Source organism: Puma concolor, chromosome C1 (genome assembly GCF_028749965.1).
Source record: "Puma concolor isolate L17-30 chromosome C1, mPumCon1.1.hap2, whole genome shotgun sequence".
In the NCBI taxonomy this organism is placed as follows: Eukaryota; Metazoa; Chordata; class Mammalia; order Carnivora; family Felidae; genus Puma; species Puma concolor.
Window position 1 is genome coordinate 106,730,566 of NC_141674.1, and position 27,303 is coordinate 106,757,868.

The 27,303-nt window shown below is 51.0% G+C and overlaps 2 protein-coding genes across 12 annotated transcripts in view; both read left to right on the forward strand.

The window, feature by feature from the left end:
• Window positions 1-200: 200 nt before the first annotated feature.
• CGN (cingulin) lies at window positions 201-24,850 on the forward strand. 2 transcript variants are annotated; one of them, XM_086718215.1, is made up of 21 exons: window positions 201-303; window positions 6,319-7,195; window positions 7,878-7,978; window positions 8,132-8,201; window positions 8,317-8,409; window positions 10,291-10,418; window positions 11,020-11,152; window positions 11,487-11,699; window positions 12,147-12,295; window positions 12,506-12,638; window positions 15,848-16,048; window positions 16,379-16,585; window positions 16,944-17,201; window positions 18,165-18,335; window positions 19,609-19,770; window positions 20,974-21,063; window positions 21,755-21,838; window positions 21,949-22,067; window positions 22,371-22,479; window positions 22,868-23,031; window positions 23,342-24,850. In XM_086718215.1, exons 2-21 carry the CDS (start codon window positions 6,332-6,334, stop codon window positions 23,478-23,480), a joined length of 3,588 nt encoding a protein of 1,195 aa, XP_086574341.1. In that variant the 5' UTR covers window positions 201-303; window positions 6,319-6,331; the 3' UTR covers window positions 23,481-24,850. The 2 variants fall into 2 exon arrangements, with proteins under 2 accessions (XP_086574341.1, XP_086574342.1); XM_086718216.1 differs by lacking the exon at window positions 8,317-8,409.
• A 1,217-nt stretch (window positions 24,851-26,067) lies between these two features.
• Window positions 26,068-27,303, forward strand: part of TUFT1 (tuftelin 1) — a 41,977-nt gene continuing 40,741 nt past the window's right edge. For 4 of the 10 annotated variants that reach the window (XM_086718217.1, XM_086718223.1, XM_086718224.1 and 1 more), the window contains exon 1: window positions 26,068-26,223. In XM_086718217.1, the coding sequence (XP_086574343.1) occupies window positions 26,164-26,223 (60 nt within the window). In that variant the 5' untranslated portion in view covers window positions 26,068-26,163. The remainder of the gene's footprint in view (window positions 26,224-27,303) is intronic. The other 6 variants (XM_086718220.1, XM_086718218.1, XM_025935011.2 and 3 more) reach the window with 3 other exon arrangements.

The window sequence follows — 27,303 nt, forward strand, 5'->3', positions numbered from 1 at the left end:
CCGCCTCCCAACCCGCCCGCCGGCCCACGTGACCCGGCGCGCCCACCCCGGCCCGCGACCCCCGGTCCGGGTGCCTGGGGCGAACGGCCCCGCCCCCCGCGGGAAAAGGACCAACCAGAGGAAGGGAAAGGCGGGGCGGGTGGTGACGGCCAATGGGGGTGGAGCTCCGGAGGGGAGTAACAGGTTGGTGGCGCCGGGTGTGGGGGGGGGAGGACGGAGGGAGCGCAGAGGGCCTGAGGGGGAGGGCTGGCGAGCCGCGCGTGCAGCTCTGCCGGAGCCCCGGGAGCGCCGAGCCCGGCTGGGGTGAGTGGACGCCGAGGGGGCAAGCCCTGAGGGGCGGGGCGCGAGGCGACCTGGGGTCCCCTCTCACAGGGTACAGGTGCTGAATGGAGAGAGGAGGAGGGGACGTGAAGCTAGGGTGGGAGTACCGATGACGAGCGAGCTGCTGCTCTCCGGTGCTAGGGCCAGGTGCCTGGGACTGTGCCAGCGGAGGGGCACCTGAGCAGGTGCCTGGGACTGTGCCAGCGGAGGGGCACCTGGGGCCAAGGCTGCCCCCAGGACGTGAGAGAGTAGCAGGGCCTGGTTCTCTCTGGAGGTCAGACGCCGTCCTGGCTGCAGAATTTCTCTCGGGAGTCCGCGGTGTTCGGGGGAAGGAGTTAGTCTCAGCTGGGGACGCCTGGGCTGCCGCCTGGGCTCAGAGACGTAAGGGGGAAGGCGCCCAGAGGTGCTCTTTCCCTGAGCTGCCCCCACCCCCCACTGCCCTTCTGAGCTGGCGCTGTCACCTCCCTCTGGCTTTGAGGTGTGCGGTCTCGCTCCAACCATTCACCTCTAGGTGAAGACGCTGAGCAGTAGAACAAGACGGCACCCCCATCTCCTTGAGAGGTGTGAAGCCTTTCAGTTCCTATCCCCCTTTGCCTTCATGCCTGGGAGAATTTTGTCTTCCTCTTGAGAGAATGCTCTCCAAGAGAGGGATATGAGGAAGCATAGGTCTCTAGGCCTACAAAATATGTAGAAACACTTTCTTATGGGGCCCCTTCCTGGGGGCTAATGTCAAACACTCCCCCCAAGCACACATACTTTCATCTGTGGTTCTCAATGGGACCACTGGGTGAGGTTTCCGCACCTAACCAATTTCTCTGCTGCCTCCCAGGAGAGCCCATGTTAACTCCTTGAAACGCTACTGTGCATCCCTGACTCCCGGACGTGAAGGCTGTCAGACTGGCAGTAGGCACCATTGGTGTGGGCCGTAGGCAGGACTCTGTAGGAAACCACAAGACTAAGGGAGTAGCACCTCTAAGTCTCCAGGCTGCATGAGAGGTGCACATTGGGGCCCAGACGAGACTTCTGAGGCAGATTTCCTTGACGAGACTTCTGAGGCAGATTTCCTTGCCTTAGGCAGGTAAAGGAACCAGAGCCAATCTTAGGTTGGCCCCTTTGATGCCCTGCCGGAGGAAAGATGTAATTGGGAAATAATTGCAACTGCTGTGTTGTCCACAGGCTGCTGACACGTGCCTCTGCACCTCTTCTTTCATCCTTGATATTTGGGAGTGGGGGGCTGGTTCTAGGGGACTGATAATGCAGAGATTTCCCAGACTCTAAGAGGATTCTGGCTTCCTAGAACCCTTTCTTCTTTCCCCAGGCTGATCTGCCTGCTATCAGGCTGGTGGGAGGTGAGGAGAGGGTAAGGTTGCTGTTTTTCATGCTGGGGAGGGGAGAACTAAGGGCCAAGGAGTTGGCTAAGGCACATGTGGGATCAGGAATGCAACTTTGGGAACTTGAGAGGGAGGGGTAGGGGACACTGAGTCTTCCTGTCACGCACTGGTCTGACACTCACCAGGTTCTTTGTGCCTCTGCTCCTTCCTGTTCCCTCTCTACCTTATGCCTCCTCCTTCAGAGCCTTGGCCTTGGCATCTAGGCTGGACAGTCCCTGCCCATGGTTTTGCCCCTTGTCCTCTGTGGTGTGGAGTTTCTCTGGTCTGCTTTATGAGCTGCCAGTGGAATCCTTCTGGCCCTCCCCTTTCCCTTGCCTCTCAAACCAGTCCAGCCAGTTTGCAGGGCCCAGTTTGTCATTGTGTTTTTTCCTCCACTGGCCAAGCTGCTCTAGCCTGGCTCTCAGGTTTCAGCTTTTTCAGTGGACCGAGCCAGGGGTCCACTTGAGGTGGTTCTTTTTGATCCACGGAGAACCTTATTGTCTTTGTAACTCTTTCTGAGAAAATAGCCATTGATCAAGGTCACTGAGCTGTCCTATCCTGTTTTGACCATTTGCTTCCCTCGTTACCTCTGAGGAGAGTCTAATCTCTATACCTTTCATTCTTCCACTTTCTAAATCTGCCAGTTGGGTATGTCTAGCATGTTGCTTGGCTCTGTGTGTGTGTCAGTTCTTCCTCTGCACACCCCAAACCTCCCCACCCCCCACTTCTTGCCAGAAGCCGAGAGAATGTCACTCCTAGTTGGAAGCCAGATGCTTATGGCTGGGCCAGAGGTGATGGATTTGGGGCAGGGCAGGCTAATGAGTAACTCAGGGAGAAGTGCCTGTCTGGTACAGGTGCAGGGTATCCTCCCCACTCCTTCCTGGCAGGAATGGCAGAGGCAGACAGATGAAGCTGACTTAACTTGTGGCCTGGGCTCTTCCCAGAGTACATTTGGTGAGGAGTGTCCTGGGCACATGCCAGAGGAGGGAAAAACAGGGGCAGGCAATGAGAGGGAAGGCTCTGTACTCCATGTTGCTTGGCACTAGATGGCTGTTTACCTGCCTCTGGGGCTTACCTAAGACCTTGGAGCCAGCTGGCTCCCCTGGCCACGCCCCACTGCCCTCTGTAACTGAAGGCGGATAGGTTTCGGGTTTTCCGTGTTGAATCATTTAAAGCCCTGCTTTTTGACCCACCCCAAAGATCACTTCAGTCCCGCTGGCCCCTGACCCACCTGTCCTGGGTCTAACACTTGGTTGAGGTTAAGGAGTCACTGGGGCCAGGGGCACGTTCAGCGCTGTCTCTGCACAACTTGGTGCTCTTGTGTGGGTGAGGGGCTGGGCGCTCTGTGGGCCTAGCCTGGGAGCTCCTTGACCCGGATCTGGAAGATCAGTAGATGTACTGACAGAGTCGAGCTGCATTATGAATAAATCATGTGACTTCTGAGAGCTGGCAGTCTAGGCACATCTGGTTCCAAAATTATGATCGAATGGGGCAGGGAGTCCAGGCCAGGAAGAGGTCCTGTCACCAGGGCAAATGAGAAATGGCTGTGAGGGACCCTTGGGCAAATCTCCCTACTGCTGTGAGAGTCTGCCTTGGTCCAGGATACGACCTTTAACAAATATTTATTGATGTGCACCATGTCACCAGGCCCTGGGGCCACCGGAGTCAGCTGAGAGCCGTGATCTTTGCCCTCCAGGAGTTTGTAATCCACTGGAGGAGACAGACAGGAAACAAATCATCACCCTAATAAATATAGAAAAATAAACTGAGGCAGGGGCACCTGGCTGGCTCAGTCAGTAGCGCATGCAACTCTTGTTCTTGGGTCGTAAGTTCGAGCCTCACTTTGAGTGTAGAGATTCCTTACAAATAAAATATTTTTTGACATAATTAATTTAAAAATATTTTATTTTAGAGGGAGAGAGAAGGAAAGAGAATCACAATCATTTTTTTATGCTCAACTGACTGAGCCCCCCACGTGCCCCAAAAATAAAATCTTTAAAAACAAAAAACAACTGATGGGCACCTGGGTGTTAGTTAAGCATCTGACTCTTGATTTTGGCTCGGGTCATGGTCTCACAGTTCATGAGATCGAGATTGAGCTCCACATTGGGCTCTGCTCTGTAGGTAGAGCCTGCTTGGGATTCTCTTTCCCTCTCTCTCTGCCCACCCCCCCCCCCCCCCGCCCCATGCTCTCATTCTCTTTCTCTCTCAAAAAAAAAAAAAAAAGCAAAAAACAAAACCTGAGGCAAATTCATTGAAGGATGACTATAGAGCATATAACATGGTTCTGACCTAGTTTGTGGGAGGGTCTGGATGGGAAAGGCTCTGAGGAAGTGACATTCTTCTGTGAAGCAGGTGAAGCCAGGAAGGTCTTGGTGGAAGGAACAGCATGTACACTGGGTAACATTTGTTGTCAGCTTTGTGACAGGCATACACTGCTAGGTATGTTTCATGTTTCATATCTTGTGATTTTCCCTCTTTTTATTAAAGTGGAATAAATAAATAGAGTAAAGTAGAGTAAATAAAATGCAAAAATCTGAAGTGTAGAACTTGATAAAAATTTTTTTTTTCCATTCATTTATTTTGAGAGAGAGGGAGGGAGGGAGAGAGAGAGAGAGCACGAGGAGGGACAGAGAGAGAGGGGGAGAGAGAGAATCCCAAACAGCCTCCCACTGAGCGCAGAGCCTGATGTGGGACTCGAACCAATGAACTGAGAGATTGTGATGTGAGCCAAAATCAAGAGCTGGGCACTTAACTGACTGAACTACCCAGGCGCCCCAAACTTGATACAATTTTTACACATGCAATTATTGTTTAATTCTCACAGATATTACCTTATGAGGTGTTATTATTATACCTGTTTTACAGATGAAGAAACTGAGGCTCAGAAAAATTATGATTTGCTCATGGTTATATAATATCAAATGAAGAGTGGGGCTGGGTTCTTTTTCTTTAAAAAAAATTTTTTTTTTAATGTTTACTTATTTTTGACAGAGAGAGAGAGACAGAGCATGAGCAGGGGAGGGGCAGAGAGAGAGGGAGACACAGAATCTGAAGCAGGCTCCAGGCTCCGAGCTGTCAGCACAGAGCCCGATGCGGGGCTTGAACTCACAGACTGCGAGATCATGACCTGGGCTGAGGTCGGACGTCCAACCGACTGAGCCACCTAGGCGCCCCAGTTCCTTTTCTATTAGATGAGCGGTGTGTAAAACTGACCCCTTGTAGCTTCTTTTCCGGTCCCATCTCTTACTTGAATTCTAACAAAGGACCCAGCCGACTAAATGTCCTTCTGTTTGGAGTATCTGAGGTAGGTTGAAGTCCTCCCGGATGCCTGAGTGGGCTCCTTTAGTTCAGGGTAGCTTTGAGGTGTTCCTGAAACTCTTGAGACTCTATGGACTATTTCCTAGGGGGTGGAGGGGCATTGCTTTCATTGTTCCCTCCAATGGGGTCTCAGAACCAAAACGGTGAAGAACTATTGCCTGTAAGGGCTCCTTCCCTCCCTGGAGGGGAAGGGCTGGGAATGCTAGGAATGTTCTTCCCACCAAGCCCTTTCTCACCTGGAGCTAGGCCACTCCCTTCCCCACTCACCCCCAGTTTCCTGGGCTTCCTAGCATATCTACAGTCCCTGAAGGGGGCCTTGCCAACTTTCCTTGGCCCAGGGCTCCACTGGGAGGTTGGGCTGGGTACATTTGTGTGTCTGGCACATTTGATGCCCCGCCTCCAGTGTGGTGCCAGTCTCCGGTAGAGGTTAGTCGCAGGGCTGGGGAAGCTGGAGTTTTTATTTGCTTGGAGGAGAACCTGCCCTCCCCAGTTGCTGGACCCAGAGCGTACCTAGAATACATTCCATTTTGCTGACTCTAATCTTAGGCTAATGTGGACCCGAGGAGTTGGCCCATGGGTGGTCTTCACTCTGGCCCTCTGGTGGGACAAGTCTGCCTAACCTAGGGCCCCTTGGACTGGAACTCTTAAATGTTACTTAAATCTTTTTTTTAATAAGCAATACATTTACATGGTTCCAGACTTAAAAGGGACAAACAGACACACAGTAGAAACCTAGTTACTCTCCCATCTCTTTCCTCACTCAGCCCTCAGTTCCCCCAACCCAGAGGCATCTCTGCTATTCTCCCAGAAATGGGAGGGCATACCTTATGGGTCTTCCGTACTTTAAATGAGCTCTGGGAGTGGAGGGCCCCTTTTATCCATTAGGATAGAGGTATCTGTTAGGTAGGGTTTGGGGTTGGAGGAAACACATCATGGTATATGTGTATGTGTGAAGGTCAAGCAGTCATTAAACTCTTGACGAAGTCAAGCTCACTAGGACTGTATTAGAGGAAATGGATTCTTCTAAGTCAGTGGGTCTCAAAATCTGGAATCTGGACCAGAAGTATCAGTATCATCTGAGAGCTTGTTAGAAATGGCAAATCCAGACGTACTGAATCAGAAACTCTGGGGATAGGGTCCAATAGTCTGTGTTTTCATAGGCCCTTGAGGTACTTCTGCTGCTCAGATGAAATGTGAGAACCACTGTTGTATGTAGAAGAAATGACAAGGCAATGAGCCCCACAAAAGCTGGACAGGTGTTTCTACTTCCAGTCTCTCAGCCTAAACTCTTTTCTTGATTTTCTAGGACCCCTTTTTTCATGGAGCCGGTGTCCACCATGGCTGAGCCCCGGGGCCCTGTCGACCATGGAGTCCAGATTCGGTTCATCACAGAGCCAGCAGGGGATGCAGAGATGGGCACCCTACGTCGTGGTGGGCGACGTCCAGCTAAGGATGCGAGAGCCAGTACCTATGGGGTGGCTGTGCGTGTGCAGGGCATTGCTGGGCAGCCCTTTGTGGTGCTCAACAGTGGGGAGCAAGGCAGTGACTCCTTTGGAGTCCAGATCAAGGGGGCCAACAACAGAGGGGCTCTGGGAGCTCTGAGCTCCAACTCGGAACCCCCGGAGCACTCCTACTCTCATGCCAAGGAGTTTCCTGCACGCTCACAAGGCAGCGTGTCTGATGAGGAGTCTGGGGACCACTGGAACGGAAGGCTGCTCCGATCCCGCTCCCAGGCTTCACTGGCAGGCCCTGCCCCTGTGAGTCCGAGCACCCGGAGCACCAGCCTGCTGGAACTGGCCCCTCAAGGAGCTTCCGCAGGGACCATCGACACTGCTCCCCTGTCTTCAGTGGACTCTCTCATCAACAAGTTTGACAGCCACCATGGGGGGCAGACCCGGGGCCGGACTGGCCGGCGCATGCGGACACTGCCCCCCGAACAGCGCAAGCGGAGCCAAAGCCTGGACAACCGGCTCCCACGGGATACCCTTGAGGAACGGGAGCGTCGGTCCCCCAACCACTGGGCCCCTAGCACAAAGCATGACAGTCACATGGGCAGCTCCAAACAGTCGGTCCAGAGCCAGAGCCCTCTTGGTGGCTTTAGCCGTTCCCGTCAGACCCAGGACTGGGTTCTTCAGAGTTTTGAGGAGCCACAAGGGAGAGTCCATGACCCTGGCATACTACAGGTCAGACCCCAGTCCCCTGTGGCTTCTGCTTCCTGACCCACTAGCTGCAGGACCCCTTGCTGATTCAAATAGCTAAAGGCAGAAGGTTTCTACTTTTGTCCTCCACTATATCCTTCTACTAAACAGATGATATTCTCATGAAAATGGAACGAACTATGAAGTCAGCCTTCACAAGCATGAGAGTTACTTATTACTGCCTGGCAATTAACTGTGCTTGGCCACTAGCTTTTGCTAGGTCTGCAGAGTAAGTAAGGCGGGCCTGGTAATCGAAGCAGCTCCTAGTGCTCCTGTCACAACTCCCGGCTTTGTCTTCCACTCAGGAGTGCAAGTGAGTCGGGGAGCAACTTCGTGCAGATGCAGTTAAGCCTGTTTTAAAAGTAACTCATTTACAAATTCTAGTACCTGAACTATCATTGGTGACAGATAACTTGTGACACAGTTCACAGCTGGTTGAGGTCTGCTTGTCAAGGAAAATGTGGCCTGTGGCAGTAGTGAGAGGCATACTCTGCTCAGATGTCTCCTGGGCTTCCTGCTCAGGCCTCAGCAGTCTCCTCTTTTCCCCACTTCAGGCTTGTTCATCGTGGTGGAGGGCCCCATCTCCCACCTGCCGCTGCTGCGCCATCTGAACGCCACACACGCTCCTGGCTTAATCTTCCTATTTCTCTGGGTTTATGTTTTGCAGTTCAAGTCAACTCCAGACCTGCTCCGAGATCAGCAGGAGGCTGCCCCACCAGGCAGTGTGGACCACCTGAAGGCCACCATCTACAGCATCCTGAGGGAGGGGTGCGTGGGGGCCCTCCCAGGAGGGCAGTCACATACCTCCCTGCTCCTCCTTCTAGTTTCGTTCCCCATCTTCCTTGCCCTTAGCTCCCCTTTCCCTCATCTCTGCTGCCTCTTCCCTCCCTTAAGCTTTGCTTCTGTTCTTTCATCCTCCAGAAGCTCAGAAAGCGAAACGTCTGTGAAGAGGAAGGTCAGTTTGGTGCTGGAACAGATGCAGCCCCTGGTGGTGAGTGGCTGCTTCCTGGGCGGGGGGGTGGGGGGGTGGGGAGTGGACAGGGCTAGGGCCTTTGGGGCCTGGGGTCTGGATGTGGACTCATCCCTTCCCGCCATATCCCTGGCAGATGCCTTCTGGTTCCACTAAGGCCCTGGGCGGGCAGGGGGAACTCACCCGAAAAGTGGAGGAGCTACAGCAAAAGCTGGATGAAGAGGTGAAGGTGAGGGGAGATTGGAGGCGCAGGGGGAATGCCGGACACGGGAGAAACCGGGGCCTGGGCTGCTCTTCCAAGCAATGGAACAAGCAGTTGTGTGTTCTGTGACACCAGAGGCAAGAGTGTGTGCTGGGCCCGCCAAGAATGTCTGGGGTTCTCTGGAGCTTAGGGATAGGGGTGCAGTCATCAGGGCTCTGACCACCTTCCACCTGTTTCCTTTGGAAGTTCCCGTCCCGGCTTTGCTGCACACTGGCTGTGTATGCCTTGAGCAGATTACTTACCTGAATCCTTTCCATTGACATTATAATGATGGCACTATGCAATAGCTGTCATTTATTGAGGATAACTTCTTGTAGTAGGTACTGTCCCAGGTAATGCGCCGTAATTATAGGGATCTCGTAAGGTAGGTATTGTGAACCCTTTTATGATGAGAAAACTGAAGATCAGAGAGGTTAAGTGTGTTGTTCAAGACAGTAAGTTGCAGAGAAGAATTTGAAAATTCAGGTCAGTCTTATGCTAAAGGTTATGTATTAAAAAAATATAGACTGCTTCTACCTCTCAGGGTATTGCCCTGAATGTAGTTGGTGCTCAGTAAGTGTTGGATTTTAATACCCCTTGTTTCCTGGAAAGCAGTATAGTGTCCTGGTTAAGTGGTCAGCTGTGGAGTCAAACTGAGTTCAAATCCTGATACCTTAACTTGTTGGCTGTTACCCTGACCTTAGGCAGGTTCTTTAAATGTTCAAAGCCACTCTTTCCTTAACTGTAAAGTGGGGATAATAATTGTACTATATTACTTACCTGTGGCTGTGTAACAAATTACCTCAAAACTTAACAGCTTGAAATAATCATCTTCTGGTGTCTGAGGGCCCAGAATCTGGAAGCAGCTGAGCTGGGTAGTTCTGCCTCAGGGTCTATTATGAATTTCCTGGCAAGGTATTGGCTGGGGCTAGTCATGAGAAGACAGTGGATGTTGGTTGGAGGCCTCACCTCCTTGCCATGTGGACCTCTTCATGGGGCCACTTGAGCGTCCAATATGGCAGCTACCTTTCCTCAGAGTGAATGATTAAGAGAGAGGGTAAGGATTGGAGGCTGCAATGCCTTTTTAGGACCTGGTCTCAGAAGCTACACATCACGTCTTCCTTTTCTGTTTGTTAGAAGAGAGTCCTCAGAGCGCCTGGGTGGCTCGGTCGGTTGAGCATCCAACTTCGGCTCAGGTCATGATCTCGCTGTCTGTGGGTTCGAGCCCCACGCTGGGCTCTGTGCTGACAGCTCGGAGCCTGGAGCCTGCTTCGGATTCTATGTCTCCCTCTCTCTGCCCATTCCCTGTTCATGCTCTGTCTCTCTCTCTCTGTCAAAAATAAATAAACATTAAAAAAAAAAAAGAGAAGAGAGTCCTCAAGTCCAGCCCATACTCCAGGGAAGAGGCTTCACCTTTTTTAAAAAAAAAATTTTTTTTTTAACGTTTATTTATTTTTGAGACAGAGAGAGACAGAGCATGAATGGGGGAGGGTCAGAGAGAGGGAGACACAGAATCTGAAACAGGCTCCAGGCTCTGAGCTGTCAGCACAGAGCCCGACGCGGGGCTTGAACTCACGGACCGCGAGATCATGACCTGAGCCAGTCGGACGCTCAACCGACTGAGCCACCCAGGCACCCTGAGGCTTCACCTTTTGAAAGGAATGTTGAGGAATTAGTGGATGTACTTTAAACCATCGCAAGTCCCAAGGCTTGTGAAAAGTATTAAATGCAGATAATAAGCACAGGGTCCCTAGTATAGCGCCTGTCATTTAGGGAGTGTCATTAAATGTTAGACGTTCCCATTACTCCTGGTCCTTCTGAGAGGTTTTTCCTACTCTCCACCTGTTTTTCTCTCCTTGCCTTTTCCAGAAGCGACAGAAGCTAGAACCCTCCCAGGTTGGGCTGGAGCGGCAGCTGGAGGAAAAGGCAGAAGAGTGCAGCCAACTGCAGGAACTGCTGGAGAGGAGGAAGGGGGAGGCCCAGCAGAGCACCAGAGAGTGAGTGCCGCCGAGTGTGCACGTGGGGCTGCTTGGGGACCAAGGCCAGATGGAGGTTGCCCCTGGGTGAGAGAGACAGGGAGAAGTCTTTAGAAGCAGACAGAGACAGTTTAAAGATAGGACCTTTCTCTTTATGTTATCGGTCATGGTGGTGGTGCCTGAGTTGGGTTACCTGGATTTGCCTCTCTGCTTCAGGCTCTAAATCTGTAGAATGGGTTAATAATAGTACCTACCTCACAGGATTGTTCATTCAGCACATGTTTTGCTGTGAATACTGTGTGGCAGGCAGTGATCTAGATTCCTGGGGTACATCAGCGAACCGTTCAGATGAGGAGCACTGCTCTCCAGAAGCAGAGCTTCTAGTGGGGGACAGGGCAGACCGTAAATAAAGAACATATTAGGTAAGTACATTTGCAGCATGGGAGAAGGTGATAAGTAGAAAAGTTAAAGCAGATCAGTGGGCCGAATGGTGGAGGCACAGTGGAGGCCTCATTAAGATTTGAACAGAGACTTTAAGGAGGTTTAAATGAAACGATACGCATAAAGTATTTAGAAAGCTGGCTGACACCTAGCACTTGATAATGTTATCTATTGTTATTAGGCTCCAGAACATGAAGCTCCTTGTGGACCAGGGTGAAAGGGTACGACACAGGCTGGAGACCCAAGTGATGGAACTGCAGGACAAGCTGAAGCAGGCCCAGGGGCCGGAGCCTGCTAAGGAGGCGCTAATGAAGGTGGGGGCAGGATGGCTCCCCCTGCCTCTGCTTCCTGTCATCTGGAGCACCTTCAAATCTGCTCACTCACACTTTCCCCAACGCATGGGCAGTAGGTAGCTGATTACAGGTACCCCTTAGCGTGCTTTCAGACAGACTCAAAGGTGGGCTGGGGTTAGATCCCAGAATGGTGCGTTTCCTTTTTCCTAAATAGGCATCTCAGAGGCCCCTCGCACCTGGTACTGAGTCTAACATGTACAAGGTGCTCAGTCAGTGTATCTGATTGGCTGACTGAATGAATAGCAAGGCAGATCCTATTACAGTCACCCCTGTACTTCCACCCTCATTTCCCCAGGACCTGCTAGAGACCCGGGAGCTTCTGGAAGCGGTCTTGGAGGGCAAACAGCGGGTAGAGGAGCAGCTGAGGCTGCGGGAGCGGGAGCTGACAGCCCTGAAGGGGGCCCTGAAGGATGAGGTGGCTTCCCGTGACCAGGAGGTGGAACAGGTCCGGCAGCAGTACCAGCGAGACACGGAGCAGCTTCGCCGGAGTATGCAAGACGCAACCCAGGCATGTGGCCAGAGCAGGGGCCGCCAGAAGTGGGCACTCCCCACCCCAAGAGGGGCTGCCGTGAGGCCTTGGTATTTTGAGACTTTTCTAGTTGTAACTGCAACTCCTTCTAAAAGATACATGTGAGGTGTAGTGAAAACCTTGGCCAGGAAACCTGCAAGGGCAGAGAGAGGGAGTGCAGGCCAGGAGTACCGTGAGGGTGTGTGACCCAAGTCCCATGGGGAAATAACTGGGGGGTAGGGGGGGCTTCATCTAAACAACAGCGGGGTGGACTGTGGCTTGGGAAGAGCTTTCTGCTAGCATCACATCAGGCACCGCTGGGGGACAAGGGTGTGCAGCTGGTGTGGTGCCCTGTGGGCCCAAGCCTCCATTTCTACACACCTACACTTGATCTGAAGTGCATTTTTCCCTCTGAGCCTCCTGACCCCCAACTGTCCCCTTCTCTAGGATCATGCTGCATTAGAGGCTGAAAGGCAGAAGATGTCAACCCTTGTGCGGGAACTGCAGAGAGAGCTGGAGGAGACATCGGAGGAGACAGGGCATTGGCAGAGCATGTTCCAGAAGAACAAGGAGGAGCTTAGAGCCACCAAGCAGGAGTGAGGACTTTGCCTCTTTCCCGGGAATGCTTATCCATGATTCCTACATCCTACTTCCTTTCTACCCCTGCTGTGCCCTTCACTCTGCTGACAGTGGGTGCCCAGGCTCCTGGCCCCTGGGGAGGTGGTTTGCATTATCCTGCTCACCTCTCCCTGGCAGGTGGTCTGAACTTGTTCCTTTTCCCTTTTCATTCACCTGACTGGGCTCAGACTCCTGCAGCTGCGGTTGGAGAAGGAGGAAATGGAAGAGGAGCTTGGGGACAAGATGGAGGTCTTGCAAAGGGAATTAGGGCAGGCTCGGGCTGGTGCTGCAGACACTCGCCAAATGGAGGAGCTCAGGAAGGTACTTGGAGGGGTGCCTGGGTGGCTTGGTGGAGTATGGGACTCTTGATCTCAGGATTGTGAGTTTGAGTCCCATATTGGGTTCAGAGATGAAAGAAAAGGAAGGAAGGAAGGAAGGAAGGAAGGAAGGAAGGAAGGAAGGAAGGAAGGAAGGAAGGACGGACGAACTTGGAATTGGAGTGTGGAAGGGCAGGCAGGTTGGGCTGGCAGACACTGACCGGGCCTCTACACTGTTGTGGCTGCCTCCTATGTGCTTGGTTTTCAGGACCTGTTTGGCCGTATCTCTGCCCCACACATTCTGATCCAGCCTGGCTGCTCTCATTGAATATACAGGTTTCTAATGTAAAGGACTTTTGGTGGCCAGATTGGCGGCTGCTGGCTACCTCCCAAGAGACTTCGTGGGGAGCAGCATTTAGATGGATTTGTGAAACTTCAGGGTCATTTTTGCAAGCTTGGAGTTTGGTCAGATAGCAAGAGTTGCTCTGTTTTGGAGCAGCGGGGGGTGGGGGGGGTGGGATATGGACTCTTTACCTACATCTATGAAACAAACATTTACAGTTAGAATGCCAGCTTATTAACTTGTAATGTGAAATGTTGTCACACAGACTGGAATACTTGTATTGGCATGGCAGGCTGGCCTACTTGGGAAGCCAAGTTGTAATTTGAAGGCTGCTTAGAGAGTATAGCATCTAGACCAAGGGAATTAGATGTTTTATCATGCACGGATGTTTTATAAATGATAAAGTCACCAAATTGAAGTAGATATAAATAATTTCTTCATATTCTTTGTATTAGTTTATGAAGGACAAGAAAGCAAGTAATTATTTTGGATGATTTAGAAACTTAGAAAATATTTTTGCTAGTATAGAAAACTGGCATTTATGGCCTCCTGAAGATTCTTCTAGGTTTATAATCTTTGATTCACTATGCTTGATATGTAGTCGGTGCTTACTTAACAAGTATTAATTGATCAATGCTTGTGTATCATGCCTTTACCGTAAGACTGCCTAATTTTAACCAAAGTAACCATATTTATTAAAGAAGTATAGTTGTGATGCTTTTCCAGGTAAATAAAAGTCTGAGCTTACACACATATTTGGTGAGAAAAACATAATAAACCAAAACCAAATATACTTTGGTGGCTGTGAAATGAAAAGTGCTCTTAAATTTTTACTGTATTAATATGAAGTTAACAAAAATTAAGGATAGTCTGAAGTCTATTTGCTATATTAGTCTACATAATTCCTCTGGACAATCTCAGTTGATTGATTATGCTAGATAAAGCTAAAAAGCTAAAAAGTAATAACCAGAGCTTCATTTACTCATATGTGAAGTATGTTTTATCAGTACTTAATAACAAAGTATATACATTAGGAAAACAGACTTTGTCCAATGTAGACCATACACTGTGCTGTTTTTCTTTTTTTTTAATTTTTTAAAGTTTATTTATTTATTTTGAGAGGGAGAGAGAGACAGAGAGAGCGAGTGGGGGAGGGGCAGAGAGAGAGGGAGAGAGAGAGAATCCCAGGCAGGCTCTGTACTGTCAGTGAAGAGGCTGACGCAGGGCTCAAACCCACAGCCTGCAAGTTCATGACCTGAACTAAAACCAGGAGTCAATGCTGAACCGACTGAGCCACCCAGGCGCCCCTGTTTTTCTTTTCCTTTGTAGTTTTGTTAGTGTCTTACATTGAAAACTCACAATATATTATATATCCTTTCAGCCTAATTATGGTAATTTCTGAATTTCAGAAGTAGCTAACAGCTAAAGAACTAGAACCAGAGTTCATATTTTAATTTTTTTCTCCCACCCCTCCTAATTTTTTTAAAGATTTTTATTTTGAAATAATCTCTGTACCCACTGTGGGGCTCAAATTTACAACGCCCAAGATCAAGAGTCACATGCTCTGCTGACTGGGCCAGCCAGGTGCCCCAATATTTTAATTTTTTGAAAAAGAAGTAGGGGCACCTGGGTAGCTCACTTGGTTAAGTGTCTGACTCTTGGTTTTGTCTTAGGTCATGATCTCACAGTTTGTGAAACTGAACCCCACATTGGGCTCTGTGCTGATAGCATGGAGCCTTCTTGGGATTTTCTCTCTCCCCTCCCCTCCTCCCCCGCCCCGCTTGTGCTCTCTCTCTCTCTCTCAAAATAAATAAACCTTAAAATTTTTTTTTTTTTTAATTTTTTTTTTCAACGTTTATTTATTTTTGGGACAGAGAGAGACAGAGCATGAACGGGGGAGGAGCAGAGAGAGAGGGAGACACAGAATCGGAAACAGGCTCCAGGCTCTGAGCCATCAGCCCAGAGCCTGATGCGGGGCTCGAACTCACGGACCGTGAGATCGTGACCTGGCTGAAGTCGGACGCTTAACCGACTGCGCCACCCAGGCGCCCCTTAAAATTTTTTTAAAAATAAAAAAGAAATAAAAGCAGCCCCACTATTTATTGTGTTGCATTTTTTGGTTTTCAGTATATTTTCTTTTGTTTTTGAAACAGCCAATCCTGTTTTGTTCACACCCTCATCTATTCCATGTATTTTTTTTTATGGAGATTTATTTCACATACCATAGAATTCACCCCTTTAAAGTGTATAGCGTAGTAGTTTTTAGTGTGTACACAAAGTTGTACAACCATATTACTATCTAGTTACAGAACATTTTCATCACCTCAAAAATGAACCCCATATCCAGTCACTTGCCCCAGCCCTTGGCAGCCACTAATCCATTTTCTGCCTCTGTGAATTTGCCTCTTCTGGCAAATAATATACATTACAAATCATATACATATACAATGCATGTCTGGTTTCTTTCACCTAGCATAATGTCTTTTAAGGTTTACCCATGTTGTAGCAAGTGTCAGTACTTCATTACTTTTTATGGCTGAATAATATTCTATGTGGATATACCACATTTTGTTTATCTGTTTGCCAATTGATGGACATTTGGGTCATTTCTATATTTTTAGCTCTCATGAAATAATGCTGCTATGAACATTCATATAACATGTTTTCCCAAAAAATGTTTTCAGTGCTCTTGGATATATACCTAAGAATGGAATTAATGGGTCAACTTTTTGAGAAACTGCCAAGCCACTCGGCCAAGCGGCCACACCGTCTTACGTTCCCCCAGCAATGTATGAGGGTCCTGGTTGCTACACAGTGTCCTATCCAAGGGTGGCTCTCTCTGCCCTGTCACCGTTCCCCTTCCCTTCTAGGAGCTGCGCCGGACACAGCAGGAACTTAAGGAGCTGAGGGAAGAGCAACAAAGCCAGGAGGTGGCTGGGCGTCACCGGGAACGGGAGTTGGAGAAACAGCTGAGGGTTGAGGTTGATCGAGGCCGGGAACTGGAACAGCAGAACCTCCAGCTGCAAAAGACTCTCCAGCAGCTGAGACAGGACTGTGAAGAGGCTTCCAAGGCAAGGGGAGTGGGCACAGGGCTTAGGAGGTGGAGGCTAAGGGGTCTGGAGGGCTGAGGAGCCAGAGGGTGAGGAAATTACCTACCCTGGGTATGTACAGACCAGATCCTTGGTCATAAGTGTGCGGTGAAAAGCAGCCAGGGGTTGGCAGGGGGAGGCAGGGCTGCACCTGATGGCACGCACCATGTCTCCGTAGGGGTGGGGTTCTCAGGGGGCACTACCACTGTTGAAATCTGGCTCTTGTGGGCTCTCTTTGGGGTGGCTTTCTTGGTGGTGGTCAGTGGCCTTGAGCCCTGGGGTCTGAGCTGCCACTCCCCTAACTGGCCGCAGGCTCAGAAGGCAGCAGAGGCAGAGGTGGAGGTGCTGGGGCAGCGGCGGGCAGCAGTGGAAACGACGCTTCGGGAGACCCAGGAGGAAAATGACGAATTCCGACGGCGCATCTTGGGTCTGGAGCAGCAGCTGAAGGAGGCCCGAGGCTTGGCGGAGGGTGGGGAAGTGGCGGAGGCGAGGCTTCGCGACAGGGTGCAGCGGCTAGAGGTCAGTGCTTCTGCCCACCTTGGCGGCTTCCTCCTGGCCCTCTCTCCCCTCACCCCTGGCTAAACACTCCCTAGCAAAATCCTCAGCTACCAGTTTTCTTTTGCCCCGAGTGTGCTGGTTTTTGCCTTCCCAACAACCCTCTGTTAAAGTTAGGTTTATTTTCTGGAGTGTGCTTTGTTATGAATGTCTTGGCCTTTGTACTGGTATTTTTGTCTCTTATCTCTCACCCTGTGCTTGTCCTCTGTGTCTTAATTCCTTTGCTGGTTCCTCTGAGCCCGTTTGCATTGCCCACCTTTTTCATAAACCTCTTTTTCTTCCCTCCTATCTACTCCTCTCCAAATGGCTTTCCCTCTCCCAGGCAGAGAAAAAGCGGCTTGAGGAGGCCCTGAACACAGCTCAGGAGGAGGAGGGGAGCCTGGCAGCTGCCAAGCGGGCACTGGAGGCCCGGCTGGAGGAGGCCCAGCGGGGGCTGGCCCGCCTGGGGCAGGAGCAGCAGGCCCTGAAACGGGCCTTGGAGGAGGAGGGGAAGCAGCGGGAGGCACTCCGGCGGGGCAAGGCTGAGCTGGAGGAACAGAAGCGCCTGCTGGATAAGACTGTGTGCCAGCTGAACAAGGAGGTGTGGCGCGGGGTGGCCCGGGCTCTTAGGAAGAGGCGCAGCTCTTTCAGAAGCTTGCCTGAGCGGGGGAGGAGGTCAGAATGTGTGGTTTTTGCTTTCCTCAAGTTCATTGCTGGGGAGGCCAAGGCCAAATCTTCAGAGAGGGTGTCCTTTCTACTCTTTCTCTGTGCCCTCGACCTCCCCTCTATGTCCCATTTCATTGTGGTCTTGATCCTTGGAGAATGTCTCCTGGGATTCTCCCTGAGACATCTTTAAGACCTGAACATAACAATCTTCATTAGTAGAATTTTCTATTTGGGGTAGGGAAAGGAAAGCTCTATAATCCCTCCCTAGATGTCTTTAAGACCTAAATACAGGAATTTTCGTGGGTGGGATTTTATATTTGGGGGAGGGCAAGGAAGAAGGAAAAAAAAGAAATAAATAACTTTTTTTCAGGTAAGGTTCTCTCCTAATATCTTTGTAAAGCTAGAGCAAACACCTAATATATTTCGTCAGCTCTAAAATGTACTCTGAAGTTGATTTGCGTTGTATAGTTTTGATGGGATGTTACAGTTCAAGTGGCAGATTTTTCTTTCTTAGTTGTACGTCTTGTAATCATTGGCCTCTTGGGTTTGTTGAAATATGGTCAATTAGGTTTACTCTGTGTCAGACACTGTTGTAAGTACTTTACATAATTAGCTATCATAATTCTCACAACTTTGTGATGTAGGTACTATTATTTTCCCATTTTACAGATGGGGAACTGAGACCCAGAGAAGACGAGCTGTGGTCACACAGCTAGTAAGTGGTAGAGCCAGGATTTGAAGCCAGGCAATCTGTATATTACTACTAGCCATACTAGGGACCTAGGGCCCAGGGGAGAGCAATGGAGGGCTGCTTCGGCAGGAAGGAGGGTCTGGGGTGTCTGGGCCCAGAGAAGGGACAGAGGTGCAGTGCTGAAAGGCTGTTTTCTTTGCATCTCAGCTGGAGCAGATTGGAAATGACTCTAAGCAGGCCCTGCAGCAGCTCCAGGCCCAGCTGGAGGATTACAAGGAGAAGGCCCGGCGGGAGGTGGCAGATGCCCAGCGCCAGGCCAAGGAGTGGGCCAGTGAGGCTGAGAAGAGCTCTGGAGGGCTGAGCCGGCTTCAGGACGAGGTAGGGGCAGAAATGGCAGGAGGGTGGGAACTCTCCCAATGTCCTTGGTTTGCAGGTCATTGCCTCTTAACTAAACCTGGGGCCAAGGGATCCTGGGACCCCGGTTTAGGTCTAACCACTTAGAGTGACATAGTGAGGTAGGGAGTTGTCCACTCTAGGTACCGATAATGATAGGAGGTGCCTTGTCTGTAGAGCAGTGACTTTTTTTTAACTTTAATTTTTTTTATTTTAGAGAGAAACAGGGTGAGAGAGAGTGTGAGTGGGGGATGGGCAGGGAAGAGAGAGAGAATCTCAAGCAGGCTCCATGCTCAGTGAGGAGTCCAACGCGGGGCTCCATCCTACAACCCTGGGATCATGACCTGAGCTGAGATCAAGAGTCGGCCTCTCTGACTGCTGAGCCCCCTGGGCGCCCCTGTAGAGCAATATTTAAACTGCTGCACATTAGAATCACCTGGGGAGATTAAAAAAAAAAAAGATCCCAGTACCAAAAAATTTCAACACTGCAATGTTAGTGGAAGTATGGTATCAATATAGAGGCATGTTTGACGTACAGTAGATGCTTTAAATATGATTGCTAGTTGTAGGGGCGCCTGGGTGGCTCAGTTGGTTGAGCGTCTGACTTCAGCTCAGGTCATGATCTCGCAGTTCGGGAGTTCAAGGCCTGCGTTGGGCTGTATGCTGACAGCTCAGAGCCTGCAGCCTACTTGGGATTCTGTGTCTCCCTCTCTCTCTGCCCCTCCCCCACTTGTGCTCTCTTTCTCTCAAGAATAGATAAACCTTAAAAAAAAATGTAAATATGATTGCTAGTTTTAATGCTTCACAATCTTTTACAGTAACAATGTGTTATAAACTTGTGTTTTGTCATGACATTAAACCTTTTTTGTTAAAATACCTAAAATCCTAATACCCAAGCTGCAGCTTGTATCACTTAAATCATAACCCCTAGGGCCAGGACCCAGGATGAATTTTCTAAAAACCACTTAGGTGATTCTAACTTCTGTAGGGCGTTAAAACAATAAAGAAAACGGACCAGGAGCTCCTTTCTGCCGGCTAGATAGGATGTTGCCCGGATCCCTGAATGGTTGAATAAAACCCACCAGATCTTCAAAGAAAAGAAAACAAACTAAAAGTCAGCCTGCTTTTGATTATCACCTGCTCTGGTGATTCTAAAGAACATCAGTGATGAAACATTTCTCTCCGCAGGGGCAGACTGCTCCCACCCCCGAGTCCCCACCTTACTTCTCTGGGCTGTTCCATTTTTCCTTCTGTCCAGACCCAGAGGCTGCGGCAGGCCCTGCAGGCATCCCAGGCTGACCGCGACACGGCCCAGCTGGACAAGGAGCTGCTGGCCCAGAAACTGCAGGGGCTGGAGCAGGAGGCGGAGAACAAAAAGCGCTCCCAGGATGACAGGACCCGGCAACTCAAGGGTCTTGAGGTAATGACATGGGAGTGGGGGGGGGGGGGGGTAGGGGAGGGGTGTCCAGGTCCTGGCATAGCTGGGACTTCTGTGGGGAAAGGAGCTGGGACAAGCCAAGCCCCCTTTCTATGCTAGGGATCGAAAGCTGGTAGCCCACTGCTGATGGAGTTTGACCGTGGTGGTATTCATTTTGTTTCCTTTTGTGTTTTCTTTTGTTGTTGTTGTTGTTGTTAAACATTTTTAAAGAGAATTTTTTTTTAAATATTTTTTTTGTTTCTAAGGGGTCTCTACACCCAGTGTGGGGCTCCACCTCCCAACTCCTGAGATCAAGAGTTGCATGCTCTCTGAGCGAGCCAGTCCGGTGCCCCTGACTGCAGTGTTTAAATGGCTCTGAATTAATTGCCAGTGTTTAGAAATGTACACGTCACATAAAAGCTCTGGCTTCGTTTATACGTTTGGAAAATTCTGTAGCAGCGAGCTTCTGATCCTGAGTTATCTGCATGGCAGCAGTTGGCTGGAGGATAGCAGTGGCTCCTCTTTAGAGGCAATAGTGCTCTTCAGGTTGCCATATTTGGCAATAATAATAATAACAAGACAATAACAGCAGCAAACACATATTATGCTATGTGCTGGGCACTTCAGACTTATTTAATCTTGAGGATAAATAACCCTGTGGGATAGGTGGTCTTGTTTTCTCCATTTTATTGTTGAGGGAAGCTGACACATAGAGAGGGTAAGCAACTTAGCCATGGCCCCTCTGCTAGGAATCTGATTTTCAGACCCAGGCAGTTTGGCTCCAGAGACCATACCCTTAGTATCTACATGGGACTGCCTGGCTTGAGCATGCTTCCTTAGTCTGTACCCTGGCACTTTGGTTTCTGACTCTCTCCATCCCAGCCTTGGCTCGGGCACTTTGCTTTCTGTCTGCTTTCCCGTTAGGGAAACAGGGCTACCCCAGTGAGGAATAGATTCTGGGGTTTGTCTTCTTGCCAGGGGACCAAGGCTAGAGCAGGTACCCTCTCCCTCTTTCCCTTGATGCCATGCCTGGTCAGCAGAGGGTGCTAGCTCTATGGTGGCTCTGGGCAGGGGCAAGGACCAGCTGCTTATGGGGACATGTGAGACAGGTCTGTGGAGGCGGGGCCTTGAGAGGGTCCTGGTTGGGTTTGGTATTCTGGTGTCCAGCATGTGGGGCAGAAAGAACCTGTTGCTCCTCTGCCACAGGAAAAAGTCTCTCGGCTGGAAGCAGAGTTAGATGAGGAGAGGAGCACTGTGGAGCTGCTGACGGAACGCATGAATCGTGGCCGGGACCAGGTAAGCCCTTCCTTACCCGACCCCTGCATCCATCCCTGACTACAGAACCTCTCGGCCCTCTCAAAAACACCTCCACCCTCCCATGTGGGAGGAGAATTCTGGCTGTGGAATCTGTGCATGGCTGGTGCTACTTCAGGGTCTCCTCTGCTTCAGGACGGGTGGAAAGAATCCAGGGATTTGAGTGGAAGAAGGAATCCTGGTGGCCTGGGATTACTCTCTGCCCTGAATCCAGGCTACTTCCATTCAGAAGGAATGCTAATTCCTGGTGTGATGGAGGAGGCCCTGTTTAAAAATTTTTTTTTTTTTTTTCAACGTTTATTTATTTTTGGGACAGAGAGAGACAGAGCATGAACGGGGGAGGAGCAGAGAGAGAGGGAGACACAGAATCGGAAACAGGCTCCAGGCTCTGAGCCATCAGCCCAGAGCCTGATGCGGGGCTCGAACTCACGGACCGCGAGATCGTGACCTGGCTGAAGTCGGACGCTTAACCGACTGCGCCACCCAGGCGCCCCGAGGAGGCCCTGTTTAAATTCTGTGGCTCGTCCCATATGAAAAGGCTGATTTTTTTAGTCGCCTGAGAATTATGGGGATTCAGAGAGCATCCTGCAGTTTACTCTGCCTCATGTGGTTCAGCTGCCTAGTTCACTGTGAGCGCTCCCCAAATCTGGCTCCTCTCACCCCTCCCCACCAGGTGGACCAGCTGAGGACAGAGCTCATGCAGGAGAGGTCAGCTCGACAGGACCTGGAGTGTGACAAAATCTCCCTGGAGAGACAGGTGAGCTGGGAAGTAGGGAGTCTTGGGGACAGACCCCAGGAGGCAGGTGAAATGTCCATAGGAGGGGTTGGAAGTGGAATGTGACTGTGAAGATTTTCTGCCCTTTTCAGAATAAGGATTTGAAGAGCCGGTTGGCTAGCTCAGAAGGCTTCCAGAAGCCCAATGCCAGCCTCTCTCATCTTGAGTCCCAGAATCGGGAGTTGCAGGAGCGGCTACAAGCTGAAGAGAGGTGACGTGAGCCCTTCTTCTCTCCTTCTGGGCTTTTCTCCTCTGAGGTTCCCTCCATCTTGCACTTCAGACATGGCCAACCTGGCCTGATCTTTAGGGGGAACTTTTTTCCTTGGTAAAGAGCAAGAGCGTTGCAGGCCTTCTGAAATATGAATGACCTCTTCTCTCCCGGTTCTTTGGATCTGCCCTGGATCCTTTCCAGTGTGATGTGACTGAGAAGAGCTCACGGAGGCCAGAGGGGGCCAAGCAGGTGTTCCTTTAGAAATGGCGACAGCCATAGACACCCCCTTCCACACCCTCTTAGGGAGAAGACAGCTTTGCAGTCTACCAACCGAAAACTGGAGCGGAGGGTTAAAGAGCTGTCCATTCAAATTGATGACGAGCGGCAGCATGTCAATGACCAGAAGGACCAGGTAAGGATGGCAGCCAGGGCCAAGCAACCATATGGCAAGCATGTATGGAGCATTTGCTTGAAGGTCAGGGGAGGACCTATCTCAGAGGTCTTCCCAGCTTCGACTCTCCTTGTATAAGGGTGGAGATGAGACTGGAGGGATTGGATCAGAGCAGTCACAGTAGCACATGCATCAAGTGCCTGTGATGTGCTAGGTTCTCTTTCTAAGTGTTCTACATGTATGAACTCATTTAATCCCCCCAAACAAACCTGTAAAGTTAGGGAACTTGCCCATGGCCATAACATTTTTCTAGGGCAATGATCCCTTGTCAAAATTGCTACAGGGGAGGGTCCCAGCCCACGGTAGCAGCAGATGCTTTTCTAATGTGGGGACTTGGTATCCTGTCCAGCTAAGCCTGAGGGTGAAGGCTTTGAAGCGGCAGGTGGATGAAGCAGAAGAGGAAATTGAGCGACTCGATGGCCTGAGGAAGAAGGCCCAGCGTGAGCTGGAGGAGCAGCATGAGGCCAATGAACAGCTCCAAGCCCGGATCAAAACCCTCGAGAAGGACTCCTGGTAATGGCTGCTTTTCTGACCCCCGCTCAATCGGGGTCGTGGTGCAGGAAGGGAATGGGGTCTCCTGGATAGGGAGGAGGATCCCTAAGGTGGTACTTGGCAGTCACTCCTTCCTGGCTGGAAGCCTGTATGATTATTCTTTACTATCCAAGCCCCTGGTCTATATCCCATCTCCCCAGATCTCAGATTGGTGGGCGATCTCGTGAGTACCTAGAGGCCTTAGAACAACTGGGAATTTCCTTAGCATGGTAAGTGTGGCTGTCTCAATCTTTGTCTCCCTCCCTTACAAGTATTCTTCTCTCTGACTCAGGCGCAAAGCCTCCCGGTCAGCTGCTGAGTCAACCCAGCATGAAGGGCTGAGTTCAGATGAGGAATTTGACAGTGTCTACGACCCGTCCTCCATTGCATCACTGCTCACGGAGAGCAACCTGCAGACCAGTTCCTGTTAGCTTGGGTCCACAGGGAACCAGAAACCACACTTGAGGCCTGCCCTGCCATCCTGCTCTGCCCTGCTAAGCCTCGGATTCCTCATTCCTGTGGGGAGAGAGGGGGACACCCAATTATTCAGCCTTAAGACTGGGAGGGGTGTGAGTGATGCTGATAAAAAAGGCATTAGCACTAAGCTGGTGCATGGGCTTTCCCTCTCCTCTGGAGTAGTGGGTATTTTAGGCCAACTGAGCCCTTCCTTTAAGTGCCGACCCTCCCTCTTCTCCCTCATAGCAACAGAATGGTCAGCATATGGACTGAAGAGGATTGAGCAGGATAGGAAGGAATAGATGTTGCCATGTATATAAAGCTTTGTTTCTTTAGCCCTTAACCTTCAGGCTCAGGGAAAAAATACCTTTTGCAGTTCTGCTCCGTCGACTCCTGCAACATGTTTTCCTCCAACTCTGGAGCAGGGTGGAAGGAACATTATGGGTAATGTACACACTAGTGTGGCTCTACCCAGTTCTTGGATGCTTCTCTTTGCACAGTCGTGGGACCTATATGGTGGTTCCCACCTCTCTCCACTCTCATGTATTTTGTCTTTCCTAAGCCAGTGGATCCAAGGGATCTGTTCTCCCCTCCCATCTTCACCATTCCTACCTTCCTTCTTTCCTTTTGGTGCCTTAGCCAGGGTGAGGAGATAAGGATGTTCTTCTTGCCTTCTATACCCACACATTCATACCTCTCCAAGGGCCAACCTTTCCCCAAACAGGGCCCTCAGCCTTTCCTGCTGTCCCAGTGAATGGTCTAGAGAGCTGCCCTGGGGGAGGGACTTTGGTAGGGCCATGATAAGGTGGTGGGGCTTGGTTCTGCTCAGGGTTTCCATCTTTCCTCCTCTCCCTCTGTGACTATGCATGTGTTCATAAGGGGGTTGCATCTGGGAACCCTGATAACTGCCTACATGAGTCTGAAAAGCAAAGGTCTTCCTTGTGGTTTCTCTGACCCAGATGTGCCCAACCTTAGTAGGGAACCAAGGGACCCTCATTATCTCAGGAGCTTGAACCTGATACAGGGCTTCCTGCCTAGGGCTAAAGACTGACTCTTGGTAGAAATGAGAAGAGGCAATGGAGGATTTATTCTTCCCTTGGGTCCTGGGGAGAGCCCAGCCCTGGTGGGGAAGAGGTAAGGGAGATGATTCACCTCTCTTATTTCCTAAGCAGGCTCTGTAAGGAGCCTGGGGGAGGGAGAAGGATGTTTTCACTAATGACTTATAATTTCACGATTAAAAAAAACCCCAAAACTTCTATTCTGCAAATTAGATATTTTCCCCCAAATGAATCCAGCCTTGATTTTATTTTAAATTAAATATTAAAATGATATATCTATACCAAAATCCTTGAGTTCTCATTCTTTTTCCTGGCTTATTTGGAGGTCTGTTTTATGAAGAAACCATTTTAATTTTAGAATTTAGAGGCTGAAGCTGGGGTTTTCTTTACCTCACTTTTTAGACGCCTTTACAACAGGTCAGATGGAACCCAGGGAACCTATGTTTCTAGCACCTCCATTCTCTCCTAAACAATCTTCTGGGAATAGAAGGCCAGTAAATGCCATCTCTGAAGGTTAAAAGAGACAGACTAGAATTGGGTTTTATTCCCTTGGGGCCCAGGGATAGCCCCATCATTCACCTCCCAGGTACAAAGTCACTCATCCCTTCCCACCTGGTATGGGACTCAGTCCCTACCTGGGAGGTAGCAAAGTTTCTGTCATTCCTGCTTTTGTGTTGCCTTGAAGAGGGACCTAGCTGTTCATCAGAGCCTGTTGCCAAATTCAGGGGTATTGAGTGGGTCAGACCTCCCGCGTGCTTTCCATGTGGACCACAGCCCAGGGGAGCTGCCAACCTGAAGAGAGAAGCTGGGCTGGAAGAGACCCCATCCTTGTCCATCCTCTCCTCTAGGTCCTTAAAATGCTAGTCTGGGCTTTGGGAGCAAATGCCACTGGAGAAGTTGAGGTTCATCGTTTCTCAAGAATACAAAATCCTTTTAAGGCACCGTGTCCCGCCTTTCCAGACCATATAAGGGCAGCTTTAGTATAATAGCTTCTACAAAACAAGCCCCACCCAGAGCCAAGCTGGCTTTGACTTTGGCCTGGGCCTCCTGCCAGGGCAGGGCACCTGCCAGACTGGCTTAGGCCAGTCTGAGTGAGTTGGCCTTTGGTGCCTGCATTTCTACGGTGATGGAGGAAAGGTTTGCTCAGCTACACTAAGGTAGCCTTATATATGGGGAGAGGAGAGTGTAAGGGAAGTTTTTTCCCCAACTATCCTCTGAGGGGCAGACAGGGTGATTCTCTTTTACCAACACTGACCTTGGAGTTGAAAGGAGAGAAGTGCAAGACTAATGCATGTTTGAGGTACAGCCACGCAACGCTGGACAAAATTTCAGTCAAGCAGCCTCAGGTAGCCTCCAAGCCCCACCTTTATGTAAATCTAAGCGAGGGCCGGTGGGCGTGTCCCGGTGCTTCTCGGTAACGCCCACCCTGCTCTTTTGCTCACTCTCATTGGCGAACGGCATCTTGGGGGCGTAACCAACTAGCAGTCCCCGCCCCCGACGCGCCTATACAGGAGGAACGGTTCCGCGCGCGCCTGCCTAGTAGGAGCTGGACCGCGGGGCTGGGGGTGGGTGTCCGCGCTGCTACCGCCGCGGGAGTAAGATGAACGGGACGCGGAACTGGTGTACCCTGGTGGACGTGCACCCAGAGGGGCAGACCGCGGTAAGACGGAGCGGCCACGCCGCCTCCCCCTCCCGGTATCCTCGCTTCCCAGTCCCGCCCCTCCCGTGCCCCGCGCCGAGTTCGCTGACATCACCTGGGGCCGGCTGGGGGCCGTCGGCTCCTCGCAGCGCTCCTCCCTCTTTTTTTCTGCGATCTGGTGGCGGGCAGCGGGGGTCCGCGAGGGCTCGCGGGAGGAAGGCTGTTCGGAGACTCGGGCGTACCTGCCCTCTAGGAGGACACTGCGGCTCCTGCCGGCGACTCTGCGCGGCTTTCCAGGGCGCGCTACTCGGGCGTCCTGCGGGCGGTGGACTGGGTGGGAGGAGAAATGAGCTCCCGAGACAGGATCCCTGCGCTCTTGGGACTCTGGGTCCCCGACGAGGGGCTCAGGCATTTCTGTGGGTCCTGGTTGGGTCTCCGACGAGGGGCTCAGGCTTTTCTGTGGGTCCTGGTTGGGTTCCCGACGAGGGGCTTAGGTTTTTCTGTGGGTCCTGGCTGGGTCCCCGACGAGGGCCTCAGGCTTTTCTGTGGGTCCTGATGGCCTCAGAGGCCCTTCACAGAATTTACTGGTGCTTTGGTGGTCGTAAGAAGACAGAGTGCAGCCCAGGGCTTGGACGGGGTGGGGTGGTAGGACGCCAGGCACGCCGAGATTGGCCCGGAACACCACCTTTCGCTGGAGGGAATTAGGGCTCTCCGCTTGGGGGTCACCTCTCGGCTCGGATTTCTCCTTCCCCTAGCAGTTCTCCTGGCTTCCCTCCCCCATCGGCCGATCGGTGGCTTCCTGGGACTGTTTTACTCACGTTGTGTACGTGTCCAGCTTCCAGACTCCGGAATGAGGGAGATGCTAGAACCTAGACTGAGAAGGGAAGGGTCGTGACCCACGCGAGGGCTTCCGGAGAAGTGAGGGTGGGGGAGAGAGGGGCGTTCCCCAGGGCTAACACATCTGCCTTGCTGCCCTCACTCCCTTGGCTCCCGGTCCCTATTCTTCTCCTCACTCGGGTGACCATATGATTTTCCCTCTTCACTGACCGAGGAGGGTAACTTGTGTCTGAATGTTTCTAGGCTTTGCTAGGGAACTTGACC

Coding starts and splice junctions, on each gene's coding strand:
- CGN (XM_086718215.1), top strand. CDS start 6,332: ATGGAGCCGGTGTCCACCATGGCTGAGCCCCGGGGCCCTGTCGACCAT. Junction 16,049..16,378: donor ACTGTGAAGAGGCTTCCAAG/GCAAGGGGAGTG, acceptor AACTGGCCGCAG/GCTCAGAAGGCAGCAGAGGC. Junction 22,480..22,867: donor TCAATGACCAGAAGGACCAG/GTAAGGATGGCA, acceptor TATCCTGTCCAG/CTAAGCCTGAGGGTGAAGGC.